We start from the raw sequence: 26159 nt of genomic DNA on the forward strand, positions 1-26159 counted from the left end.
TATATATATATATATATATATATATATATATGGAGTAGGGCTACTATACTCTTATGAGTATAGAGCCCTTCGTACTCATAAGTTATTTTCGATGTTGAGATTTTCGAATCGACGATCCACACCATTAAACATGATCTAGAGTATTTGAAACTTTTAGAAAATAAATTTCGTAATTTTTCGAAATTATTATTAAGTCCATCAAGCGGGTATAAAATGAACGGTCAAAATCGAACGACATCCTAAAAATGGATGATCAAATCTTTCAATTTAAGATCGGAGTTATTGATCTTTATTTAGGTAGTGAATAAAATTTTCCATCAAAACCTATTCCGATTCTTTTTCACCGTTAAACTAGCAAATATTCCATACCAGCCGTTAAAAATTGTCAGTTTTGTAAGCTTTTGATCGTAGAGTAAATGATATCGAAAAATTATAAATTTTAATTTCTAGAAGTTTTAAATGCTCTAGATAATATTTAACGGTATGGATTGTCGATTCGAAAGCTCTATCATCGAAAACAACTTATGAGTACGAAGTCGATCGCACTCATAAAAGTATAGTAGCCGGACTCTATATATATATATGCCCCACAAACTCTTGAACACTTTAAAAACCTCCACTCATCCTTAGTGGAAATTGCCTTTAATGAAGAGATAAGCCCTATTTTAGCATGTGTAAGCCTCACAAAGATTTAGGAAAAGGTTTCTTTGTGAGGTTGGTCCCCTCTAGGACTATTAATTCAGCTAATAACATTCCCTCTTTCCCTTTTGAACTACCCTTCACAAAAGTAATCATAAGATTAGGCCCAAACCCTAGGAAGCAACATAGAAGGCGATCCGCTTAACTAGTCGGTGATCACTGTCGTCCTATGGTTTCGAACGCTTTGAGATCTTTTCTCGCGTGACGAAAAGCTTAGTCCCATAGATTCTCGCAGTTTCAAATATGTATATATTTTTAGGTTAAAAGCAAGTATTTTGCACTAAACTAAGAAGTCCCGCCACCGTGCTGGCTTTTGGAGTACGAGCTCCATTGAAAGGGTGATCGCGGAACCATAGCAATTGCCTCGGGTGTATCGCCAATTGATAATTAAGAAACTTCTTTAAACAGTTTATCACGCGTTTAGCTAGGTGGTTATGGTCTTGATCTTACATTTGGCTAAGTAATTAGTTATTGGGCTCAAATCCCCTAATGCATGTCATCATTTTTGAAGGGTGGTAAACATTCACTTTCCTAGCAACTTTTTCATGTAGCACTTGAGTGTGAAATGACCATGCTAAAGGTAATTAAGATAAAATAATCTCTCTCTCTCTCTCTCTCTCTCTCTCTCTCTATAGCATGAAAAGAAGAGAATAAGGATACAAAGTTTTCATGCACATGCCTCTCCACTAGGGAGTCTAGGGGCACTCACTCTCAAGCAAAATGGTAGAATCCAAGAACTTATTTACATGAGGATAAAATTGTTCCCCTTGTTCACCTCTAAAAGCTGGAATTTATATTAATATTCTTATTAGTTAAAAAAGCATGCAAAAACCCCAACCCTAAGTGCAAAATATACCCACTAAATTAACTAGCTTTGTTAATTAATTTTAGTGGAAAGGTGTAAGCCTACTTATACCATCATTGTTGTGTGAACAAAAATGTGACAAGTGTCAATCAGTAAATAGTTCTGCATAAAAGCTAGCAAATAGTTTTATTAAATTTTATGAAAAGTAGTTACATTTCCAAGGAGAACAAGTCGAAAAATATTCTCAAGGAGGGAATGTTCACACCATGATTACATTAATAAATAAATTAACTATACAACAAGCTTAATGAACTAAACCACTTGATCAAGTTCAATGTCCAGAAAAACAAAAGAGCCTTAATTAATTACAACTTTATTTAATCACCAAAATGGATTCTTGGATACCAAGGAACCTAGGGAAAAATTAAATGCAAAATGCATGCATCATGCTTAATATTTCCTTTATTAGTATTTTCAAAGGTACATGGTCCTTGCAAAAGTGCTTAATTTATTATTATGATCAAAGTATTATGATTAGTAAGTTAATTAATTAGTTTAGGACGTATTTGGCCTAGCTTTTTAGCGGACCCGCACCAGAGTAATCTAATAAGCGAAATCTCGAATTCCAATGCTATTGCACAATTGTTTATTATTGTGGTGGTAGAATGTTTCCAAACCATGGCGAATGTCGTGACATTATGGGCATGTTTGTTTCACTAAAACTGGACTTTAGGTTGAAGTGGACTTTGGGTTGAAGTAGTGTTCGGTGAAAACTAATTCTTCTCCGCTGTTTGTTTCGTAGTAATGGAAGTGAAGTTCCATTAGTTCTGCTGTTTGTTTGGTAGAAAGTATATGATGTAAAGCTATAATTTATATATAAATAATAAATATTTTAATAAATAAAAATAATATAATTATATTTTTACATAATTAAAATTTAATTTAAAACAACTAAATTATTTTTTTATATGTAAATTATAGTAATACAACAATAAAATTATAAAGTAAAAAAATATTAATACTTAATTAATCAATTTTTATCATATTTAAATGTACAAACTAAATAAAGAAGATATTAAAACTTAATTAATAAATTTTTATCATATTTTAAATTTATTAACTAAATAAAAAATAATTAATAACATAATTAAATATATTTAAATAAAACTATCTTTATCTATAATATTATTTTATTATTTTTTCTTCATCTCTCTTCACCGTAGTTGACTTTGGCCCACTATGGGGCGAAGTCAATTACGCTGTTTGAGGTTAACTCAAGTTTCGACCGTAACTTTTTTACGCGAAACCAAATAAATAATTGATCACGTTAGCAGCATAAAACCCATTCCCTTCTCCCACTCCACCCACCCTACCCAATATAAAACATCCTATGCATTGCACTGAGTAATCGGAAAAAACTCGAAAAGCACGCCCTTGGTAACTAATAAAATAAAAGTTACAATTGAGAAAACACTTAAGATAATTCTTGGCTGTGCGTTTCTGAAAATAATTCTCTGTTTAAAATTTACAATAATAACCAGATATAATATAGTATAGTTATATAGAGGCAATGGATACTCAACACATTATGGAGATTGATCGCTCCCCAGTACTCATAAATTGTTCAATGATGAGCTCCGATGACGAGAAACCAGACTTAACGTTAAATATGATCTAGAGTATTTAAACTTCTAGAAGAGATAAATGAGAGGGGGTCCAAGGAGCGAGCGGAGGCGTAAAATGCGCAATCCTAAGTAGAGGGGGTCCATCAGGTGAGTGCATAAGAACTATACTCAAAACGAGAGCGACGTCTACAAAAGATAATCGATCTTCAACTTGCCCAAGATCGGGCGGAGTTAGATCTTTATCTATTGTGAGTAATACGAATTTCTATCAAAAATTCAACAAGATCGTGATTATTTTAGCCCGTTAACTAAGCAGTATTTCCATAGCGCGGGGCCGTAAGTAAAAATTGATCAAATGTGACCTCTCGATCATAGGAATGATGCCGAACTAGTTAAAATTGCTTCTAAGAAGTTTTAGCTGTAGAATAACGTTAACAGTGTATTGATCGATAGCGGCAAGACTCGATAACGGTGAGCAAACAACTTATATACAAGCATCATGACCCTAATATAAGGAAAGAGTAGTCGAGCCCTATTAAGCGGTAGATATAGAGCGATATATAGAGGTATTAGGATATATGATATATATATATAATAGGATTGGAGCTAGAATAGCTACCGAAGAAACGCGCAGCGTTACTATCGAGTATTCGGAATGCATAGAGCTTCCAAATTGAGACGATCGGCAGAGGGCGACCCTTCCGTAACATATCATACAAACCATGTTAAAGCTATCCTAAAATCAAATCAACTTCTTTCGATCATTGAAGCTTTTTATTCATCTCGTAGGAGAAAACCAAAAAATGAATGCTGAAAAGATATTCTTTAAAGAAAAGCAATTATAGATCTGTAAATCCCAAGATCAAGCAGAAGAGATCTTGTTCTAAATAGTTAACAAGAATTTTCTAACAAAATATTCAATTGATTTGCCCTTACGTTACAAGCGTAAACAGAAAAACGTTCTCCATACCACCATTAAAACTACAAATTTTGAAACCCTTTGATCATTAGGCAAATGATGTCGAAAAAATTTGAAAATTGATTTCTAAGCACTTCAAGTGATATAGATCATGTTCAACGGAACCGATCGTCAATTTGGAAGCTCTATCATCGAAAACAACTCGATAGTAAACGGCCCCGTTTACTATCGAGAGTATTCTAGCTCAACTCTATATATATATATATATATATATATATATATATGATAAACAATAAGTTGTGAAAGATTGCTATGTGCGAAATCGAAAATAATTAAGCATCTGGACTTAAAAAATACAGGTTAATTATAATTTAATTAAAACTCTGCTTCTACCATAAGATGAAATGAGATATTTCAACTCCCTGTTGTGTGACCCATCATTTTGATATTATTAAAAATATTCCTTTATAAATAGTGATAAATAAAAATACCTAGTTGATAAGGAATTGGGTGCAACTGGGCATAGAAGGATCTTATTCTTAGTTGTGGATAACTGGAAACTAATAAATATATTGAAAGAGAAAGGTATATATAAATTATGTAGAGACCCCCCTCAACTAAAGGCCACTATAAATTAGAGATTTTATCAAATTTGTTAATAATTTAAGGTCATCGAATTTTTTTATAGCAAATATAGCTGGACTAATTAAGTACAAATTAGCCAATTAAGCCATAAAGTTTAATAAATTTTTTTACTTAATTAGCTATAAAGTTAAAGGGATGATAATTTCTTAAAAAAGTTGAGGGTTCTTTTTCTTAACGTGCAATAGTTTAGAGGGTACATTTTTACATAAGATAATAAATATATATATTAGATTTTCATTTTTTTAATCAAATATTTTATTAAATTAATCAACGGCAGGAAGAGGCCAAGAGGGGGCGGTGATGGGAGGTGGGGAGATGCCACCTGTCACGGAATGGGCAGGTTCTTGTGGGGCCTACTTAGGTGACGGGGCCATAACGCCACGTGGCAAAAATTGGATGGTCGAATAAAGAGGACCCCACAGGAAGAAGCGGCACCGCCACAGCCAACGAATAAACTTACAATCCTCCTTAAGTATGATTTTTTTTTTTTAAGCATTTTATTAAAATAAGGCAAATTTGCATAAAAAATTTAGTGACTTTGCATTTTTGCAAAGTAAATTAATTTTTCAAATTTTACAAATTAATTTTGAATTTTTAGTAAACTAGCTTATTTCTATTTCTCTTATTTTTTTGTTGTTTCTCACTCTCTTTCTTCTTTCACTTTCTGTGCTTATTCCTCATTCATCGCCCCCTCATCGACCCCCTCTCCCTCCTTGTCCTCCTCAAATGCTGCGGTATACTCATCGTTGTCGCCATGCACGGCTACGCCCTCCGTCGCAACCTCATATATGCGATCGGTACCATATCTAATCCCGCGTTGTCGCTACTAGAGTCTGCTGAGGAGTGGATAAGGTAAGAAAGAGTAGTGCGACGTCCACATATATGGGGGCAGTGGAGAAGGAAGAGGAAGGATAAGAAGCAAAAGTGGAAGAGACAGTGAGGAGTAGGAGAAAAATGAATGAGAGAGAAAGAGATAAAAATATTTTAATCAGTTTGCTAAAAATTCAGATATAATCTGTAAAATCTAAAAATATGGTATATTTTTAGAAAAACACAAAATTGGTAATATTTTTTTTGCAAACTGGCCTTAAAATAAATAATTTTTTTCTAACAAAAAACACAAGAGATTTAACAAAATTACAATTAATTTTTATGTGAAAAATTGTAAATAAGAAACTTATTTAAAAATGATTATCTCCAATTAACCTCTATAATTAATACTCTTCTTTCATATTAAGCGTAAATGATAACAAATATTTAACATCGGACAAGTAATTATAAATAAATCTTGACATCTTATATAAAAGTATATAATTCTTTTTTAAAATTGTAAAGTCATGTTATTTCTCTCTCAAAATTAATAGTCATGTTTTTTCTATTTTTAACATTTAAGAAATTGATAATTGGTATGCTATAAATTCTGGAGATCAGAGAGGTAGAATATTTTTCGAAAAGTTAACAAGTGATTTTACTTCCATATATATATTTACGATAATGCATGAGACATCCAAATTAATAATTGATAAACTATTAAATATAATATAGAATATTTAAACTTTTTAAAATTTTAAATTTTATAGTTGTACAATATCATTTGTCTACTACTCGATCATCAACTGGCTTAAAAATTAACAATATTTTAGTAACATTTAATATGAGATAAATCTAAACTCACTTGATCTCTAGTTAGATATATAATGTCATAAAATAACAAAACTTAATTTTTAAAAAAGTTTAAATAATTTTGATCATATTTAATGGTGGTGGCCATTGATTCAAACATTTTATTATCCAAACTGAAGTGAAACTAAATGGTCTTGTTTATTTCTAAAATTATACTCTATAAATTTCACACAAAATATGTGTGAAATTAATATATATATAAATATAATAATACTTTAGGGGCCATTCAAGTACAACTGTAGCCGCGTGGTGAGTCACTGTGTTAGCTTTTCTTTGTTGATGCGTTTAATAATAAGAAAATGTACTTTTGTTCATCTTTAAATTATTTATGTCACGTTTTCACGATAGCAAAATCATTATGTAGTTAAAGAGAAAGAAATTATTGCGTGCGCCTAGTGCACCGGGTCAGCCCAACCATCGCATTTTACTGACCGTCCATTTCGTTGAATAATTCAATCCCTATCGTCCAATTTACTTTAACTTTCCAACTGATAAATAACTACCGATAACAGTGTTATTCAAAGTGAAAATTTGAGGAGTTAAACAAATTTGCTAAGCTATTATTATCTAATGGTAAGTTGCATTTTACAAATAACACAATGGTGGCTCCTCGCGCCTTTCGGATGAGTTGGCGCGCAATTAACTATATAGTTATATGGGTTTTCTAACACAAACAAAAGAAAAATATATGATAGTTTTTTTTTTCTTGTTGAAAAAGTGCTTAAAACAGCTAATTTATCAAAATTATATACCACACGATCTAGCGAAGTTTGTAATCTTACTAATAAAATTAAATAACTAAATTAAAATAATTGAAAATTGAAAAGGTCTATTTCAAAATGATCTATTATTGAGGAATAAATTCCTATACATTTTAACTAACCTTTTCTATGTACTTGCACATGAAGTAGTAAATCGAACCAAACCAAACTAATTACTTCTTTTCAATTGTATTTTGTTTTAAGAGACTTTTATCTTATTTTAGGTTGGTATTTTAAGAAAACTAAACAACTCAGTCGGTGCACTTGTATTTTTTTTTTTATTTGTCAAAATCGAAGCTGGTCAAATCTCACGAGTGCACCGCAGTCAAATAGATCGTAATATCAAAATTTAATTATCTTTTACTGTTTATTCTGATAGTTCTCATGTCCTTTAATCTCCTAAATCATATCAACTAGTTTCTAATACAACAAGAATTATTTCTATCCTAATCAAAAAGTACAATCCAAATAATGGCCTCTTCAGCATAAATTCTTAAATTCGTCAACTATGAGCTGTTGTTTCCAATTTGAATTTAGTGATCATGGAAGTGACATGACATTGTGTGAAATATTCTATCATTAGGAGTCTATCACACCATACTAAGCACTATGCGTTGTCACACCAAAATTAAGACCAAAAGAATTTCTCAGTTAGACCTAAATGTCAAATGATTAGTTAGTTAATTAATCACAACTATCAGTTATATTCTTTTTTCTTTTTTTTTTTAAGTTCATAAAACTTTAGTGTTAAACAATGATCTTTAAGATCTTTTGTAGCTTAAATATATATGTAATCAAAATATCTAGAAAGAATGAAACCATATTATATCTAATCTTCAAACACATATATATATATATATATATATAATTAATGTAAGTAGATACTAATTAATGACTAATATTTTATCAACAAGAGAATGATAATAAATGCATATATAACTAACCTAATCTTTTTCCATGGGTAGGAACTTGTATAGTTTTATCATATTATGCCATGTATAACCTGACTTGCCTCTTTGTTTCCAGCAAACTTAAAAGTGTGTGGTAGGACTACTAAGTGACAAATATACAACTAAAAAGTAATGGAAACTTAGCATGATGATTATGATGATTTAAAAAAAAGGACAAAAACATATATAGTTCAAAGACTACTCAGTTTGTGCATTATGAGTAGCTCTCAATGTGATGCAACCCTGCCAATAATTTCTGAAAATTACTTGCTCAAGCCAGCTGGTGGATGGGCGCGAGGTACCTCTCACGAACGTCGACCCACACAGCAAGTCGCTATCGTTCAAATTCAAACTTGATTGTGCTACTTGTGCAGTGAAATGATAAACCAAACCTTGTATATTTTCGCTCGTCGACAAATTGGACAATCTAAGAATAATGTGGACTAAACTTTTTTCGCCTTTTTTCGAGCACCATATTATATATGAAGATCATTTGTAGAAACATATCTCATTACTCGTAGATCAGGGATTGCTCTCTATCATGTGCACAGTTCAACTATTCTATTCGAAAAGACATAGTGATTTGCTATTGTCAAAATTCAAATTTTGATTTACTACTTGTGCAATGAGTTGGCGAGCTAATCATAGATTGGCACGACAACAAATTGGACAATTTAATGAAAGGTATTGCAGGATAATTATCATAGGTTTGGTAACCTAGGTATAGATATAAAGACACTGAATTAATTTTTTGGCTTTTTTCGAGCACTATATTTCGAGATCATTTAGTTATGGACCACTCTAAACCATGTTGAATGATTTCGGCTATTCAATTTTAAACATATATATAGCGATCCCTTATTGCTTAAATTCAAACTTGATTGTGCTACTTATGCAATGAACTGATAAACCAACACTAGATTGGTTCGTCGGCGAAAAAGGTTATCCAAGAAGGGTAATTAATGCATAATGGTCATAGGATTAGGTAACCTAGGTGTAGGTAGAGGGTAAATCGAAATTCTTTGTCACCCTTTTCGAGCACCATGTTGCGAAATTATTTGTGGATGTATTTTTCCCTAATACCAGGTCATGGACCACTCTCAAATGTTGTAGATTTGAGCTAGAGATTGAGTTGCTTTTGATGAGTAACAATTTGATGTTCTAGAATTGCCTTTTCATGAGATAATCATAGAATCATGCATACATAAGTCTCTAATGATTGTAGATTTGCTTAAGAACTCTTATTTGCTTCATATATATATTGGTTGGTAGTGTATCATTAGTTCCATAATTGTATCTTTCTGTTCATTTGCGCGCATAATAAATTCAGGTGGGGCTAATTAATTAAGTGATTATAATTATTGCCAATTTATGCTTGAGGATATAGACCGCAGAAAAAAACAAAAGCACTGATGATAAAGTTAAGGGATGAATTATAGGCCATGAAAATATACGACTAATTTTTGCTAATTAATGAATGATGATATGCCACGAAAATACATGTATAAAGCTTTCATCTACATGCTTAGGATGATGAGAAATGTTTTACTACAGTTCCGAGAAGAACAGCTCAGATGATCACCATAGTGTTGGATAAGAAAAATAAGAGGTATAACAAAGAAGCTATTTATGGAACTTCAAAATTAGTGATATTTGATATATATATATATGTAGTTTTGATAAAGAAATCCAAGAATATAAAATAAAAAAGATAGATACAAGAAAATATATGGTCCATTAAATTTATAGCGATGAGGAGATGAAGAGACAAATATAGAAGCACAAAGGGATCAAGGAAACAAATTAAAAAAAAAAAAAAAAAGGAAAAAAAGAAAGTGGGTCTTAGAAGGAATGATTGGTGAAGGGAATGTAATGTTGTTTCATGAACAAATTGCGATGTCACCATGATGAAGTGTCTGTCAGAGCACCATTTAATGCAGTGTGAAGTAGGTCAAGGCCAGCAATCCAGGCCACAACTACTGATCATCCAGAATGTATTTAATATCACTGTACATTTAAGCTCTTTCATTCCCTGTGATTATCCGAAAGAGACTTGTCGAAGAACTATCAATGCCAATTCCAGTCCTTTCCCTTTGAATACGGTGAATGCAACAGGGGGCGAGAGAAAAAGAAAAAGAAAAAAATCTTAAAAATCACCTCATGATGCTATGTAGGAACCGCAGCTTTACTGATGATTCAAGAACCATCCAAATAGTCATTTGGCGTAATCAATGGCCAGATGACCAATTAACATACACCAAATTACGTCTACTTCTTAGATCCTTGAAATGCGGGGCATATCTATCAAGGGTAGTTAAAGAGAGCAGGGGAGGACGGGAGGGAGGAATCTCAAAGCTCACCACATAATGGTGTTGTTAGTGAATTGCAAGTACACTAATAATTCAAGAACCATCCAATCGATTATTCGATGCAATCAGAAGCTAGCCAATTAATGTGCAATGAAGTCCATATCTTAAATCTTTAGAACTATTAACGACGATATGGTAGATAAAAAAATAAAATCTTAATAAGTTGTCATATGATGTTGTGCGAGAACCGCAATCATACTGGTGATTCAGAAACCATCCAATCGACTATTCGAAGCAATCAGAAGCCACATAGCCCATCAATGTAAAACCAAGCCCATATCTTGAATCCTTTGAATACAACCAAATCTACTCAATGATAGATGAAAAAAAAAAAAGAAAAAAGAGAAAAGATAAGAAAACTCATAAAAGTTGTCACATAATGTTGTGTGAAAATAGCAACCATGCGAGTGATTCAAGAACCACCCAAACGATCGTCAGGTGTAACTAAAAAGGCTAAATGACCAATCAATGCCAAATTAAGTTGGTTATTGAATCCTTTTACACACAGGCAGATTCATCCACGGTAGATAAAAAAGAAAAAAAAACAAAAAAAAAAAAGAAATTTAAAATTAAAGCAATTTGAGAAGAAANACGTCTACTTCTTAGATCCTTGAAATGCGGGGCATATCTATCAAGGGTAGTTAAAGAGAGCAGGGGAGGACGGGAGGGAGGAATCTCAAAGCTCACCACATAATGGTGTTGTTAGTGAATTGCAAGTACACTAATAATTCAAGAACCATCCAATCGATTATTCGATGCAATCAGAAGCTAGCCAATTAATGTGCACTTAAGTCCATATCTTAAATCTTTTGAACTATTAACGATGATATGGTACATAAAAAAACAAAATTTTAATAAGTTGTCATATGATGTTGTGCGAGAACCACAATCATACTGGTGATTCAGAAACCATCCAATCGACCATTCGAAGCAATCAAAAGCCACATGGCCCATCAATGTAATAAAACCAAGCCCATATCTTGAATCCTTTGAATACAACCAAATCTACTTAATGATAGATGAAAAAAAAAAAGAAGAAAAGATAAGAAAACTCATAAAAGTTGTCACATAATGCTGTGTGAAAATAGTAACCATGCAAGTGATTCAAGAACCACCAAAACGGTCCTCAGGTGTAACTAAAAAGGCCAAATGATCAATCAATGCCAAATTAAGTTGGTTTATTGAATCCTTTTACACACATGCAGATTCATCCATGGTAGATAAAAAAAAAAAAAACAAACAAAAAAAAAAGAAATTTAAAATTAAAGTTGCCACATGGTGTTTTGCGGAAACTACAACTATACGAGTGATTCACGGACGATCCAACGAGTCCTCTGGTGCAGCATGAAACACGTCCACGTAACAAGTGTTAATTCGACTCATTCTACAAAAATCTTTGTCAAATAATTTTTTTTTAAAAAAAAATATAATGGACCCAAGATTCATATGCTACCGATAGGGCATGTTTGGTTGTTCAAAAGTGAATAAAGTGAAAAGAGTTATTTTTACAAAAGTGATTTTTCAGGTCAATTGTTTGGTTAGCTATAGAGTGAAAATTTAAAATTAAAAAATTTTATAATTTTGATTGTTAAATTATATATAAAGAGATGAAAAATATAAACAAACGATTTATATTCGCAATGTAAATTAAAAATTTATATTTATATTTATATTTAGAATTTAAAATTATATTTTAAAATGTAAATAAACTTAAATCTGAGTTGAATTTAATTATAATTAAAATTTAAGACATAAATTCAATTTATAATTTGAATTTAAAATTTAAGTTATGACTCATAACTGAAATAAAATTTTAAAATAAAGTTCAACATAGAAATTAGAACATTTATTCAAATTTGAATTCATAATTTAAATTTATAATTTGAATCATATATTAATTTACTCTTTGATCTTAAATTCTAAATTCAAATATGAATTCGCAATTTAAATTAATATTTAAATTAAAATTAAAATTTGGGTTTAAATCACAATTCGAATTGAACATTTGAATTCATAATTCGAATTCAAATTCAAATTGAAACTCATCAAAAAATTAAATGTAAATAGCAAATTTAAATTTGAACTTAAAAATTTAAATTTGAAATTCAAATTTCAGTCAATAATTTGAATTTATAGTAGGAACAATTTGAATTCAAAGTTCAAATTGAAGTTATTAGCTGAAATTAATTTGATTAATATTTAAATTTTAACATTTAAATTTAGATTCTAGAATTTAAATTTAAATAAAACTAAAACTACAAAAAATTAAATTTAAATATACAGTCACAAAATTTAAATTTAAAATTTTTTGTTAAATTTTACTTTACAAATAAAATTCAGAATGTGATCATGATTTTAATTCAAATTTAAAGTGAAATTCAATTTAAAAAATAAATTCAAATATTAAGTAGAGTAGTCTATGTACTTAACCAGAGCCAACCACCCCGCCCTCACAACAATAGAATTTCTTCCTAGTAGGGGACTGGAACTAAACGAGAAATGTGACAAGCGAAGTCTTTGCACTCTGATAGAGTAAAAGATGCGAACGAAAGAGCGAACGATAGATTGGATTGTCTGTCCGTCCTTTCGGATCATAGCGTGGAATCTTATCTTTTAGTCCTCCTTCCTAGCAGCCTATAATCACATTGTAGAAGGAAAATGGACATAATCCAATCCGCCCGCTTCAGTTAAAACCAAGTATAATCTCTTAGCTAGCTAACATCTCTACTTTCAGTGACTTCAAAATTTTTTGAGTCGAAGTCAAAAAAAGTAAGATTTAGTTATTACTCATTTTATCGGTTCATTTTTCTAAAGTTACTTTTATATTCACTTTCCTAAACTAAACAACTGATAAAATATCACTTTCTAGAAGTATTACTTTTGATGTTTCATTTTCGACCAACCAAAAATGCCATTAAAAAAAAACTCGAAAATCAACAACTTTAGCCTAAAATATGACTCCTCAAAAGCCCTTCAAAATAGAATAAACTACACACGAAAACCCCACCTTTAGATACATCATATATATATATATATATATATATATATATATAAGAAACTTTTACATTACATAAAGTTTAGTATTTTCTAAAACAAATTAAGGTATAGAATACATAGAAACCCCCTCCAAGCTTATCATTTGTCTGAGAAGGACCTCAAAAGCACCAGCTCCATCACATGCATAATTCCCTCCCCCCTTTTCCCTCCCTATTTATACACCCTCCTCTCTCCTCTCTTCCCTCCACCTCCTTTTACTACTACACCATTTACACCCTTCATCATCAGTATCCTTCTCTCTCTCTCTCTCTCTCTCTCTCTCTCTCTCTCTCTCTCACCATATATATATAGACACTACTATATATCTCTAATAGACTAGTAGTAGTATCCTTCATCCTTCATCCTTCATCCTTCATCCTTCATCCTCCATCCTCAATAATAATTGTTGAAAATTAAATTTATATATAGAATTGTTGTAACGGAGATGGTGCGGAGGGCGCCGGAGACGGAGGAGCTGTTCGGGCGGCGGTGCGTGTGGGTGAACGGGCCGATAATAGTGGGGGCGGGGCCGTCGGGGCTGGCGGTGGCGGCGTGCCTGCGGGAGCGCGGGGTGCCGTTCGAGGTGCTGGAGCGGTCGGACTGCATCGCGTCGCTGTGGCAGCGCCGGACCTACGACCGCCTCAAGCTGCACCTGCCCAAGCAGTTCTGCCAGCTGCCCATGATGCCCTTCCCGGCAGACTACCCGGACTACCCCACCAAGCGCCAGTTCGTCGACTACCTGCAGGCCTACGCCGCGCGCTTCGCCATCGCCCCGCGCTTCGGCCAGGCCGTGCAGTCCGCGCGCTTCGACGACACGTCCGGGCTCTGGCGCGTCCGTACGACGCCGGCGGCCGCCGCCCCCGATGATGACGACGACGATCGCCGGAGCTCCGGCGAGGTGGAGTACATAGGCAGGTGGGTGGTGGTGGCGACGGGGGAGAACGCGGAGCGCGTCGCGCCGGAGATCGAGGGGCTTGCGGAGTGCTTCGGAGCGGCAGCGGCGGTGGCGCACGTCGCGGACTACAAGCGCGGCGAGGCGTACCGCGGGAAGCGCGTGCTCGTCGTCGGCTGCGGGAACTCCGGCATGGAGGTCTGCCTCGACCTCTGCGAGCACAATGCCTTCCCCGCCATGGTCGTCCGTGACTCGGTGAGCCCCCAGGGACTGAATTACAATTTTTAAGAAAGACAGGGACTAAACTGCAAAAATGCCAAGAAGATGAGAATCATTGTATCTTCTGGTGTTTGGATGCATAGGAGAGAAAGGAAGGCGAAAATAATGAGCTTTTGATCGTGTTATTTTTGTTTTTTGGTGTGATATTAACCTCGTTGATGGTCCGATATTTTTTATGAGCAGATTCATGTATTGCCGAGAGAGGTTCTCGGAAAATCAACGTTCGAAATGGCAGTTCTCTTGATGAAGTGGCTTCCCCTATGGCTGGTAGACAAGATTTTACTCCTTCTAGCACGAATAGTTCTTGGAAACGTCGAGAAGCTTGGACTGAAGAGGCCGAAGAACGGACCCTTAGAGCTGAAGAATACACAAGGGAGAACCCCGGTTTTAGACATTGGAGCACTGGAGAAGATCAAAAAAGCCGAAATCAAAGTGGTTCCTGCAATCAAGAGGTTTCTTCCCGGAAAAGTCGAGCTCGTCGATGGCCAAGTGCTAAGCATCGATTCGGTGATTCTCGCGACTGGTTATCGTAGTAATGTCCCCCAGTGGCTCCAGGTACTTTAGCAAATAAGAATTTTAAAATATTCATCGAAATTCTAATTTAAAACTTTTGCTTACACTACTTGCACTTTAGATACATCATTAAAATATTAATTGAAAGGATATCAATATTTTTTTTATCCACTTTAATAAAGAAGTTTAAGATGAACCAAACAAGTTATCAATATGTGCAGAGGAGTTGGGCTCTATTCTAATAATACTTGAATATCTCTCTTATAAAGGAGGTAATATTGAATGCCTCTTTTTGATTGGTTAGGCATATTTTTCCTCTATTTTTGATAGTTAAAGAAGTTGGGTGCCTGAAACAATTCCCAAAAAAGTAAAGCTATGGTAGGGTAGCCATAAAAATCTAAATTTTGAGAATTTTATTTGGTTAATAATCTTTTTTTCTTTTTGGAATAAGATTGAAAGAATGAAAAGCTTATTAGCTTTGTGATTTATGAGTGTAGGAAAGTGAATTCTTCAGCAAAGATGGCTTCCCAAAAGAGCCATTCCCAAACAGCTGGAAGGGCAGATCAGGACTCTATGCAGTTGGGTTCACAAGGAGAGGGCTGTCTGGCACTTCGTCAGATGCAATAAAAATTGCAGCAGATATTAGCCAAGTATGGAAAGAGGAAACAAAGCAAACAAAGAGGCTTGTGGCTTGCCATAGGAGATGCATCTCACAGATATAAGGAAACAACTCTTATGAATTCTCTCTCTAATTGGTGACCCGCTAATTTAATTCTTTCTGTCTCTATTCTGTTGTTAGTTTCTGTTGATGACACTAACTTTAGAAATAACATAAAAAATAGGGCAGAAGAAGTGCACATATCTCTCTCTACTAGAGCCCAGATTTTATTAACTGATTTTATGGGCCTTTTATGTATAGAAAACAGTTGATGTTGGTGAGGCTTTTTATTTTATTTTTTTCTTTTATCACTTTTGGCAACTTTGTGAAAAGAGTTGAAAGATTTGCTCGGTAAAAATAGTTCCAGTTTCTTGCTCTCTCTCTCTCTCTCTCTCTCTCTCTCTCTATTTGTGTGTGTATGTTGGTTTTCTCTTTCTCCAATCCCTATGTTTTCTAGAGAATATTATGGCCTAACCTTGGTGCTATGCATCAATCAAAGTTTCGTATATCCATTACGTCTCATATTTTAATTGCCACAGTTTAGAAAGTAGCAATTTATTTTTCTCGAGTAAAATGATTTTTTTTTAAGGAATCGATTAGAAGTAGGAGAAAAGATCAATGGCAGATTAGCAGTAGTGCACGAGCTATCGCCGTGCACTGGGTGCAAGCAATAATTTTTGCTCTCCTTTATAAGACCTATCCCTTTCAACTTCTGATAAACCAACACATTAGACGAATATGCTCATGTCATTCTGCCTATGTACTTGCTTGTTTTAAGCCTGAATCTACAACTATTTGACCCAAAGACTTTACACTGCATAAAAAGGCGGATGAGATTCCAGAGTATCAAATTTACAAGAAGTTTGGTAAGATTCCATGGCAATCTTACGACTAGGGTTACGTCTTACAGAGCTCCTAAAGTACCGCTAATGTATTGGTAATGTTTCATTTGAAAACAACTTAATTGATTTTATTTTCTACTAAAATAGATCAGTCATATAAAAAATAAAACTTGAAGATTTATATCTACTTAGTTTAGTTTAAAATTCTGTATTTTATAATTATGATACTAAAATAATAATAACAACATATTATATAATAAATTTAAAAATAATAATTTATAATTTGTAATGTCATGGTGATATTCTTGGTTTAACCCTTGGCCCAATAATATTTTTGGATGTTCCATCCAGTTTTTAAAATATCAATTTTAAGAATTTTTTTTATTTTTATTATCAATGTATCAAGTTGGATGGGAGCCTTGGGGGTAAGTGTAGAGAAACTCATTTAACAAGCCTGGAGAATATAAATCCCTGCTGTAGCTGTGTTGTATCAATCATTTCATGTCAACTTTTTATCAAGAAGAGTCCATGAAAAAAAGATACTGCAGCCCTCTCTCTTGCATTATTTCTGAAAAGAAAATGATTGTCAGGCCCTCACTGGATTTTACCTGGAGTTGAGTTGTACTCAAGTGGCAAAAGATTAAAAAAATACTTACTGGATCCAGAAATAGCCACTACCAAGCCACATGTTAGAGCTTTTTTTGGAAAAAAGAGAAAAGAAGGAAAAAAAAAAAAGAGAGTAAAATATTCTAAAATTATAATAACTTTTTTTACTAAGTTAATAACTTTTTTACTAGGTAAAAGCTTCATTTTGAAACTTCCACATTGTGATACATCTAGAAAATTTTCACTCCTCTATTGCCAAACACTTGTCTTTTCTAATAAAAACATTTTTTTTTTTTCCATTAGTCAGAGCTAATCCACTCCTAAGGCTTAGTTTGATATTAAGGCCTATCTGACGCTATTAAATAAAACAAAGTTGGAATAAAAGCGTATAGCAATATGTTTCTGTATTCTCCGGTGGAACCGACCACAGAAAATATATCATAACCGACTAATCACGAAATGCGAAATGCAATATTATATATAAAAATAAACAAAGTATTTTTCCATCGTACTTTCTCACCGTACGTAATGCAGTCTCTCCACAATTCCAAACGAAGCCTAAAACAATTTACAATTATTGTTGTGACCAAAAGCTAAAACAAGCTTTTACCTTGAATGATATCCAGGTAAGAGGATTTTAACAAAAAAAGTTGTTTTTTTTTTTTGAAAGAGAGAGATAGGTAGCATACTACCCGCTTCATTTATTTTATTTAGAAATAAACTAAGCTAGAAATGTGAATCGACTAGCATTCGAACTTGGGACCTCAAGTACCAACCACCAAGTCCCCTGCCACTTTGATTTTAACAAAAAAAGTTACACTATATTTTTAAATAGTTTTACTCAAGCGATACTTCTGTATAAAAGCTCTATGAAGGGCAAATGAGCTCTCGAGGCCACCAAATCAACAGATCCAAACTAAAAAAACCACCAAATATTTAATTATTTAGCCATTACAGTTTCAGAATAAGGATTCTACAGACAAATACAGATCTTTCACAAAGTATTAGAAAAGGGAGCAATGAGAGGGACTCATCATCAATGAGATGGGCTTCTATATTCTCTTTGCAGCATACACTCACATCTCCACTACTGTATGTTCCAATGCATGGAGAAGGCTCTCCAAAGTGTTTTGCTATTCTAAATCCCTTCTTTAAGTGGGGAGATTTTAAAAAGAAAAGAAAATAATAGAAAAGGCTACAAATGCTTGCCCTATCTACTATGGACTTAGAACTACTTCCACCCTTAACTCCTCAACATTAATTCAACTTTGGTGGACCTTCTTTTCCCCCTTTCTTTTTCTGGTTATGGTGTGTAGTCCTTTTTATCCATGGGAAATCCATGGAAACCAAAGATCCCTCTGAGAAGTCCTAGATGCACAACCCACAGTGCACTAGCACTGTAGCACATGCATCCTCAGGTTTTAGACACATGGTGTGGCCTACTCTCTCTCTCTCTCTCTCTCTCTCTCTCTCTCTCTCTCTCTAAATTATTACTTGCATCTGCTGTGCCACATCATCTGTACACTGCCCTCCATCGCATCTCGTATCTTCAATCCAAGTGAACATACTATCTCATACGTTCAATCCAACAATTTAAAAACAAACATCTTGTATAGTAATAATTGGGGTACTATAGAATATCCTTCTAAATGCTCATGACAAGTCTGCTGTCTGACATGACACTTCATTAAACCACCAAACCAAAAGAATGAAATGAATCAGTAATCAAAAGGTCTATAAAAAAATTTTGAGTCATCAACCTAGGATGTAAGATTTACACCTATCTTGAAAATGTATATCCGCACAGGAAAACCAGAGTTACTGAAACTCAAAAATCCAAGTTAGTAGGAGTTTGAACTTTTGGTTCAACATAAAATTGTAGTTGCAAAGAAAAATGATCCCTCAAAGAACAAATTTTCTTTTTTCGTAGACTTCCCTGGATTACCAAATTATTATTTTTTTTTCTATTTATGTTGAACCCGAAGATCAGCTTGTTCTTATAGCAAATTTTGTAGATGCACAGATTCAATATATATTTTTGTTATTAACAAGAATTGAAAAGTCTTCTACGGATCAATCAGCATAAATTGAAATATGAAAAAGAGAAAGATAGCGAAGGATGAAAACAGTACATCAGGTGTAAGTGAGAGAGTCTGAGACCTCAGCTGGCATTTCTTCTCTGCTTTTTGGACCACGCCGTACTACGTTACAATCATAGCACTGTGTCCTTCCTGAGGGAGTAAATGCAATGTTTTCCTGCACCGTACCCACAAACATACGCATACCTGTGTCACCAATGCACACAGTACATTTTGAATGGAATTTTAGTTATATGTTTCAGGATCCAATTCATAACCTAACGTGGAAATTGAAATTGCATAATGTTAATAGAACTATTGTTCTTACCATACGTAGATCAGATAATATAAATTTGGTTTACACTTGGTCAATAAATGGTGACCAAATTCAATATATCTTACCATGAATGATAGTAATATTAGCTTTGTTAGCGTCACCACTGATCACTCAAAGCTTAGCGAGTTAAGAGACACTAACAATCATACTGAAAAAACAAGATTTGTCAATTACTAACTATGCAAATACACTGAATCTGTACATCTTCTATGTGAATAAATATTAGGTTTAATATATCCCCTCTAGCCAGCCAATGTTGCTACTTCGATAGCAAATCATAATTCTCTAGCCGGTGAAAACTACCATTCTTTTTCCAGATAATGAGAATGATAAAAAGGACAGACCAAATTTCAAATCAAGGAATAGTAGAGTAAAACCAAATTTGGGAAAGAGACATCACTATTATTTAGACATAAAGTTACGCAACAACCATCTGTGAGTAGAAACATAATTTTCCACATGCATATCAATCCAATAGTGAATTCCATCTAGTCAAATTCATATCTCTGATTCTGGAATTTTCTGAAATTCGCATATTAGCCAAATTATTAATGATAGTTTACACAAGTTGCAGCAAACCATACCAGTTTCTCATCGTCCTTCGAGTCAAGTAGAGTCAAGTCAATATGCTGCTTTGGCGAGTTCCCTGGGCCAAGGCATTGATCTTTGCACCATAGCCCTCATTTTCTTGTAATTTAATTATCTCTCACCAGGATGGTTACTTGAAACTGCAAGACAAAGGGGTTTAAATAGTTGTACATAGATACAATGAATAGACAATACTAGAGATTTCGTATACATAGCAGTACGAAAAAAAACTTCATATTTTTTGATAAACAGTTCAGATTATGCCATTCTAACATAATAAATTATATTATTCCTGCATGATATTCAGATCACCAAAGAAGTTCCTGTTTCATCAACTATACTAAGTCTTCTTCATTAAAAAAAACCCCAAGCATAGAGAAATATGGAATAGATCCTGCTTTGTCATTATTGTCATTGTCACTCTTTTTCCTTTCTTTCCTGTGTCAAATACATTTGTTACAACTTCAGTTACCTATGGTGGAATAAGAGAATGCCGCGGTACTTCGGATAATTAATGTATGGGTTTATTGTACTACGGTAGGTTAAATATGCTTAACCCAGTGAACTAATTGCCAATTCACAGAGTTGAATTGACTGGAATAACAATGCCATATTGAACAGACTCTACTCAGTTTGCCCTTTCCCATGCTAATGAAGCCCGCCACATGGATGACAAGAATTAAAAGTTAGGAGATACTTCATATGATTGATTTTTGCAACTACATTTACATAGGATCTCTCTTCAGAAAACATGTATATAAAAATATGAATACTACCTAAAGTCATATTTATGTCATTTTTGAGCTCTCTTACCTTGACCTCTTGTACGTAAAATCTTGATGATCTAATTTCATCTCTTCCTACCCTTTCACATCCTGTGTCTAAAATTATCACTCCATTTAACAATACAAGATTAGACTGCCCCAAAATACACCTGCTTACCTTGGAGGAGGCACATGTATTAATAAGTCATGCTGAAGTGAATAAACTTGTAGCAACAGTAGGGAGGATGAAAATATAGAGGGGAGAAGGACATGGGCATTTTGGAGATTTCAAAAAAATTAGCCCTAGTTCGGAAAACACATGGCAAAGCACAAAAACTGCAAAAACAAATAATAAGCAGGTAACATTTTTCCTGCAAAAAGGCCAAGATTAATTTTCAAATATTAAGCTTACTGAATATACCAAAATGATCTTAAATGATTGCCTCAGATGGTGACAAATTCTTCAGCTTCTCAATCAAACAGTTGATGCTGGATGTTAAGAGGCCAACTACCAATTAAATGAGAGTAGGAATGTTGTTCATCCCTACCAATCAAACTAATAAGAACCCTAAGTGGGACCAAAACATTCGTGTTATCATTCTCAATTGTTCTAACAAAGACCTGCCTAGTCCATACTGAACATTTTGGAATAGAAGATTGCAAATATTTAATAATTAACTCGTGCACAGCCTGTCCTGATACAAGAACAGATCATGTTTACGTCATAAGTGGCAGATATTCCTTCATGAAGATAACCATGCAAGTTCGGATTGAATGCCAAAACTAGCAACCTACCAATATGCCTAGGAATAGGAAAATAATGTAGTAGCATACATTCATGATTTGGTTAGCGAGGACTTGTCACTGATACAAAAGGACAGAGACAGCAATTTTGATCGTATGTTTTATTTTCTTAACTATCATTGCCCTATCAACACAGGATTGACAGTAACAACATAGCTGGATCTATCATGGGCCAAGGGAATGTGATGAAGGGGCCCGCAAGCCCACGTGCGGATCCGACTCAATTGAACGCCACCTGTCGTTCACCTGTCCTTCGGGAGTCCTTGATGGCACTAAGTGCTGCGGTGGAGATTTGATGGTAGAATACGGGCAAGCCAGAAACAGTCTATCCACTCCTACTAGACGATTTATGGACCAAAGCATTTGCCTTCTCTCGAGAGGATCCAAAGGAAAAAAAGAACCCTCCTCAGTAGCAACCTCAGGTTGAGGCCTCCAAACATAAAAGCTTATAATATAGCGAGTAACACTACAAGTACCTCAGAATATACCCTAGAGTGTTGTTAATTAGTCAACTTTACAGCCTTAGATTGTTAATTGTTAGGTTTTTTGAGCTGATGTCCAGTTCATCGGTCATGCGAGAAATTTGAAAAGTTAACCACTAACTAGCTGCCACATGTACAAAACTAACTAATTAATTATTTTCTAGGTATTTTTGAGGTACATGTATCATTAATCTAATATAATATTTAGAAGGATATATATGGTCCCAGCTACATGAAAAAAATGGTCCCAGGATCCAACGATATGGAGGAGAGATTTTGGGTTAAACTTAGGGGGCCACCACACATGTGACAGCCCTTATGGGATGGAATTAAAGCAGCATAAGCAACTTGGTTAAGTAGCTGCTTGTCACTTGTCTATCATAACTAAGTTCACCACTCACCAGAGCAATATAAATGCAGATCCCCCTGACTACTAATAGGATTTGGAATGCCAATAATGAAACCTATGAGATTTAAATGATAATTATTGCAACTTGCAATGCTTCCATGACATAATCTACAAAAATAAGAGGAAAACAATCGGTTTCAATCATAGATTGCATTGCAGTTGATTCGTATTTATCATGAAACGGAGTAGTAATCTGCTTATACAAGAGAAGCACCACATATATTTTGAATGAATCATGAGTAGGGCTAATAATGGGCCCAAGCTGGTCCAGAGGCGATGGCCTGAATTGGGCCTATCTAATCCAAGCACAAGCAAAGTCAGCAGGCATAAACTCAGCCTTCAATCCACCCAGATCACGAGGCACTACATAATTTATTTCAACAGATTGTGGAAAAAGTTCATGTGATGCAACATGAGAATTCAAGTGTTAAAATAAAAAATGATTCTTTATATATTTAAATGGCACATGCTTAGAGCAAGAATTACCTCTGCTCCTAATGCATTATGATTAGTAACTTAAGAGGCACAATTGCAGCATTTGGTCAGCTTCAATTGCAAGAAATCAAAACAAATTTCACCCTCTATTTACTTCCTCTTGGCATTGGTGATGTAAACAAAGATAAAGCAGCCTTTGCTGTCAGCTTGCTATCAAGTCAGCAAATTTTCACCCCAAGATTATCCATCTACCTATATAAATCTAGAGTTTAATCAGTATGTATATAACTGTCTATCAAGTTAATCCCAGACAAAGTTAGACTACCATATTGAGAAACTCTTTAAAGGAGAAGGAAATAAATAAATAAATAAATAAATAAATAAATATTTGCATCAATCGTAGATGAAAAAGTGTGAAGCAAGAGCATAGGAAAAGAAAGATCCTATCAATGATTTAAAATGGAGTTCATTAAAAGCAGAAAACTAAAGGAAGAAGTTACTCGGAATGGAAAACACCACAACTCCTCCAGAGAAAAAGTCGCATGTGTAAAGTACAAACATGTACATCAACATGAATTCATCTGCGCAGAAACATATAATAAAGGTCAATGCTCTCTAATAACCAAAATAAAAGGCATTGACGCAAAAACATCTTGTTTGGCACATCTCTCTTTTTATTTACTTGAGGACCATGCAATCATTAGCAGGTGAGAACAACACTAAACCTCTCGATCAAAGCAGAAGGCAGTGCATCTTTTCCTCCTTTCAATCTCTCTCTTCGACTTCATTCCTTCACTCCTTTTAACTTGTCCAAACATGATCCCATGCTACTAATTCAAAATATAGCGACTAAATTTTCTTTTTATTACAATCTGCTACTTATGTAATTCGGCATCAAAAGATCATGTGGCAACTCAATTCACTGAAGCAGAACAGAGACAAATCAAGAATGGCTAATATATTGTCAGATTAAACTAGTAAGAGCGACCTAAACTAAAACCTGTCTCAAAATATTCATTTTTAATCTTCAAAACTAACAAAAATACTGCTATAACTTATACCAGCCTATTGGTGTACATACAACAAAATCTAAACATTAGGGATTTGTTCATTTAATGATTGCATAAAATAGTAATAAAATTGACTTTGAACAAACGTCCACTTCTGATCCCCACCACTCACAGGAAAGTTACACTTCAATATCCCGAAGGCCATGAGGTTTTAGTAAGCTCATTCCAAATATATTTTGAAATAGTAGTACAGTTTCCCCCATCATGCATATGGCAGAAACTTGTAAAATGATGCTAAGTAAGCAATGAATAATTAAGGAAACATCTATATAAAATTCTCTTACCAACAATGCAAACCTCTTTGAGATAATGTCATTAAAAGATCTGTAATAAGATTGAGAGATTCCTCCTGAAATGCATCAGCACTCCCAGCAGAAAACAGAATCATGAAATGAACGATAAGCAGAAAACAACTAAAGCAGAGGGCCTAATATCAAACAAGTAGCTGGCATCTACAAACAGCAACTAAAACTTTAGCATAACTAACTTGCTTCCTAACTAATGAAGTCAAATACTGCATGGGTCAAGTACCTGAAATGTTGGTGATTTCCCCATTACAAACAGGAATCTTTCTTTGAACTTGTGTCTTTCATGCTTATTCTGCCTTTTGCCAACAACTCACTATCTCGCAGAAGCAGAAAATAAAAGGAAAGGCTTGTGAGCTTCTGCAAAGGTGTTGTTCCAATAGAGCTGGTCAAAGAGGCACTAATAGTTTTTTTCATTGAGTCTCAGATCAGCCCCAGGTTGTCAGCATTGTCCATACTGATGAGTTGGGAAAGACCCATAATGCAGGTACCACTGGTTGACCTTACAGTTCGGAAACTCACTGATGCTATAATATACCAATATTTAGAGGCTTATATCATCATAGAAGAACAAATAATCTGCCAAGTTGTCATACCTAAAAAAAATGAGATCATGAACACTCAGAGAAGCATTTATGAATAAGGGCCCAGTTGTCCAGGCTGTGCAGTCTACTTGATTAAGTGTTGTGGGGTGTAATACTATTTGATAAGGTTCTGCAAAGAAAGCTATTAGTAGTTTGCCTGATCCTATCAAAAGTGTTGTAGGATGCAGAAAGGTGTCTGATGGATTCTGTTGTTCCAACTCAACAAGAGACTTACACCCAATTTTGCATGCTTTGATAGCTCTGTATCACCTAAGCATCAAAAAGAGCTCGACATACACTTGGACCGGGTAATACTGTCATCAATTCTATAAAATCCTGTGCACGATTCAATTAACCTGCTCGACCAAGAAAATTGACAACACATGAATATATTTCAACCAAGGATTAAAATACCTATCAGCACGGACCATATCCATCGTACTGTATCGTACAAATAAAATATCGGCACGATGCAACCCCTGTGCCGATGGCACAGCTCAAAACCCTCTATTCTTTAANAAATTAGTAAGTAATTTTGTCAATAAAGTTCAAAAAAATTGATAAAAATATATAATAAGTAATTGGCATATTTTGTTGCTAAAGAAAATAAATATTTCATGCCATTACGTGTCGACACACATATATTTTTTGTGACAGGCATTGGCACAGCGCGGCATGCACCATACGGTACCGTGCCAGCAAGTTTCCGGCACGACCCCGTGCGACGGCACTTAAATTCTTGATTTCAACAGTCAGAAAAATCTCATCATCATTCACCAATACTAAACCAGCTAGACAACAAGCCAAAAGGAAAGCCAGACCAATTAAATCAGCTGGTTTGATTCCAAGACTGCACATTTTATTAGATAGGGAAAACTTCAAAAACCCCCTTGTGGTTTCGTAGTTTCTCACTTTGTCCCCCTGTGGTTTAAAGTGTATCAATTTGCCCCCCTGTGGTTTCGTTTTTATCTTTTCGGTAGCTTTTTCGTTAATATTTTATTAAATTATATACAAAAAAACT

General features: G+C 34.3%; 1 protein-coding gene and 1 long non-coding RNA gene across 9 annotated transcripts; one reads left to right on the forward strand and one right to left on the reverse strand.

Moving 5' to 3' along the window:
* On the forward strand, positions 13665-16192 carry LOC109715011 (probable indole-3-pyruvate monooxygenase YUCCA5). Its single transcript, XM_020239788.1, has 3 exons — positions 13665-14639; positions 14847-15218; positions 15674-16192. The coding sequence occupies exons 1-3, from the start codon at positions 13938-13940 to the stop codon at positions 15896-15898; spliced, it is 1299 nt and encodes a 432-aa protein (XP_020095377.1). The 5' UTR covers positions 13665-13937; the 3' UTR covers positions 15899-16192.
* Positions 19299-26104, reverse strand: LOC109715586. 8 transcript variants are annotated; one of them, XR_002217676.1, is made up of 5 exons: positions 23905-25583; positions 23680-23760; positions 23231-23431; positions 20282-20425; positions 19299-19567 (listed from the first exon to the last, which is right to left on the reverse strand). It is a non-coding gene; the product is annotated as an uncharacterized LOC109715586 (long non-coding RNA). The 8 variants fall into 8 exon arrangements; XR_002217671.1 differs by adding an exon at positions 25820-26104 and having other exon boundaries at positions 23231-25494; XR_002217672.1 differs by having other exon boundaries at positions 23231-25150; positions 25374-25583.

Source organism: Ananas comosus, linkage group 9 (genome assembly GCF_001540865.1).
Source record: "Ananas comosus cultivar F153 linkage group 9, ASM154086v1, whole genome shotgun sequence".
Lineage (NCBI taxonomy): Eukaryota > Viridiplantae > Streptophyta > Magnoliopsida > Poales > Bromeliaceae > Ananas > Ananas comosus.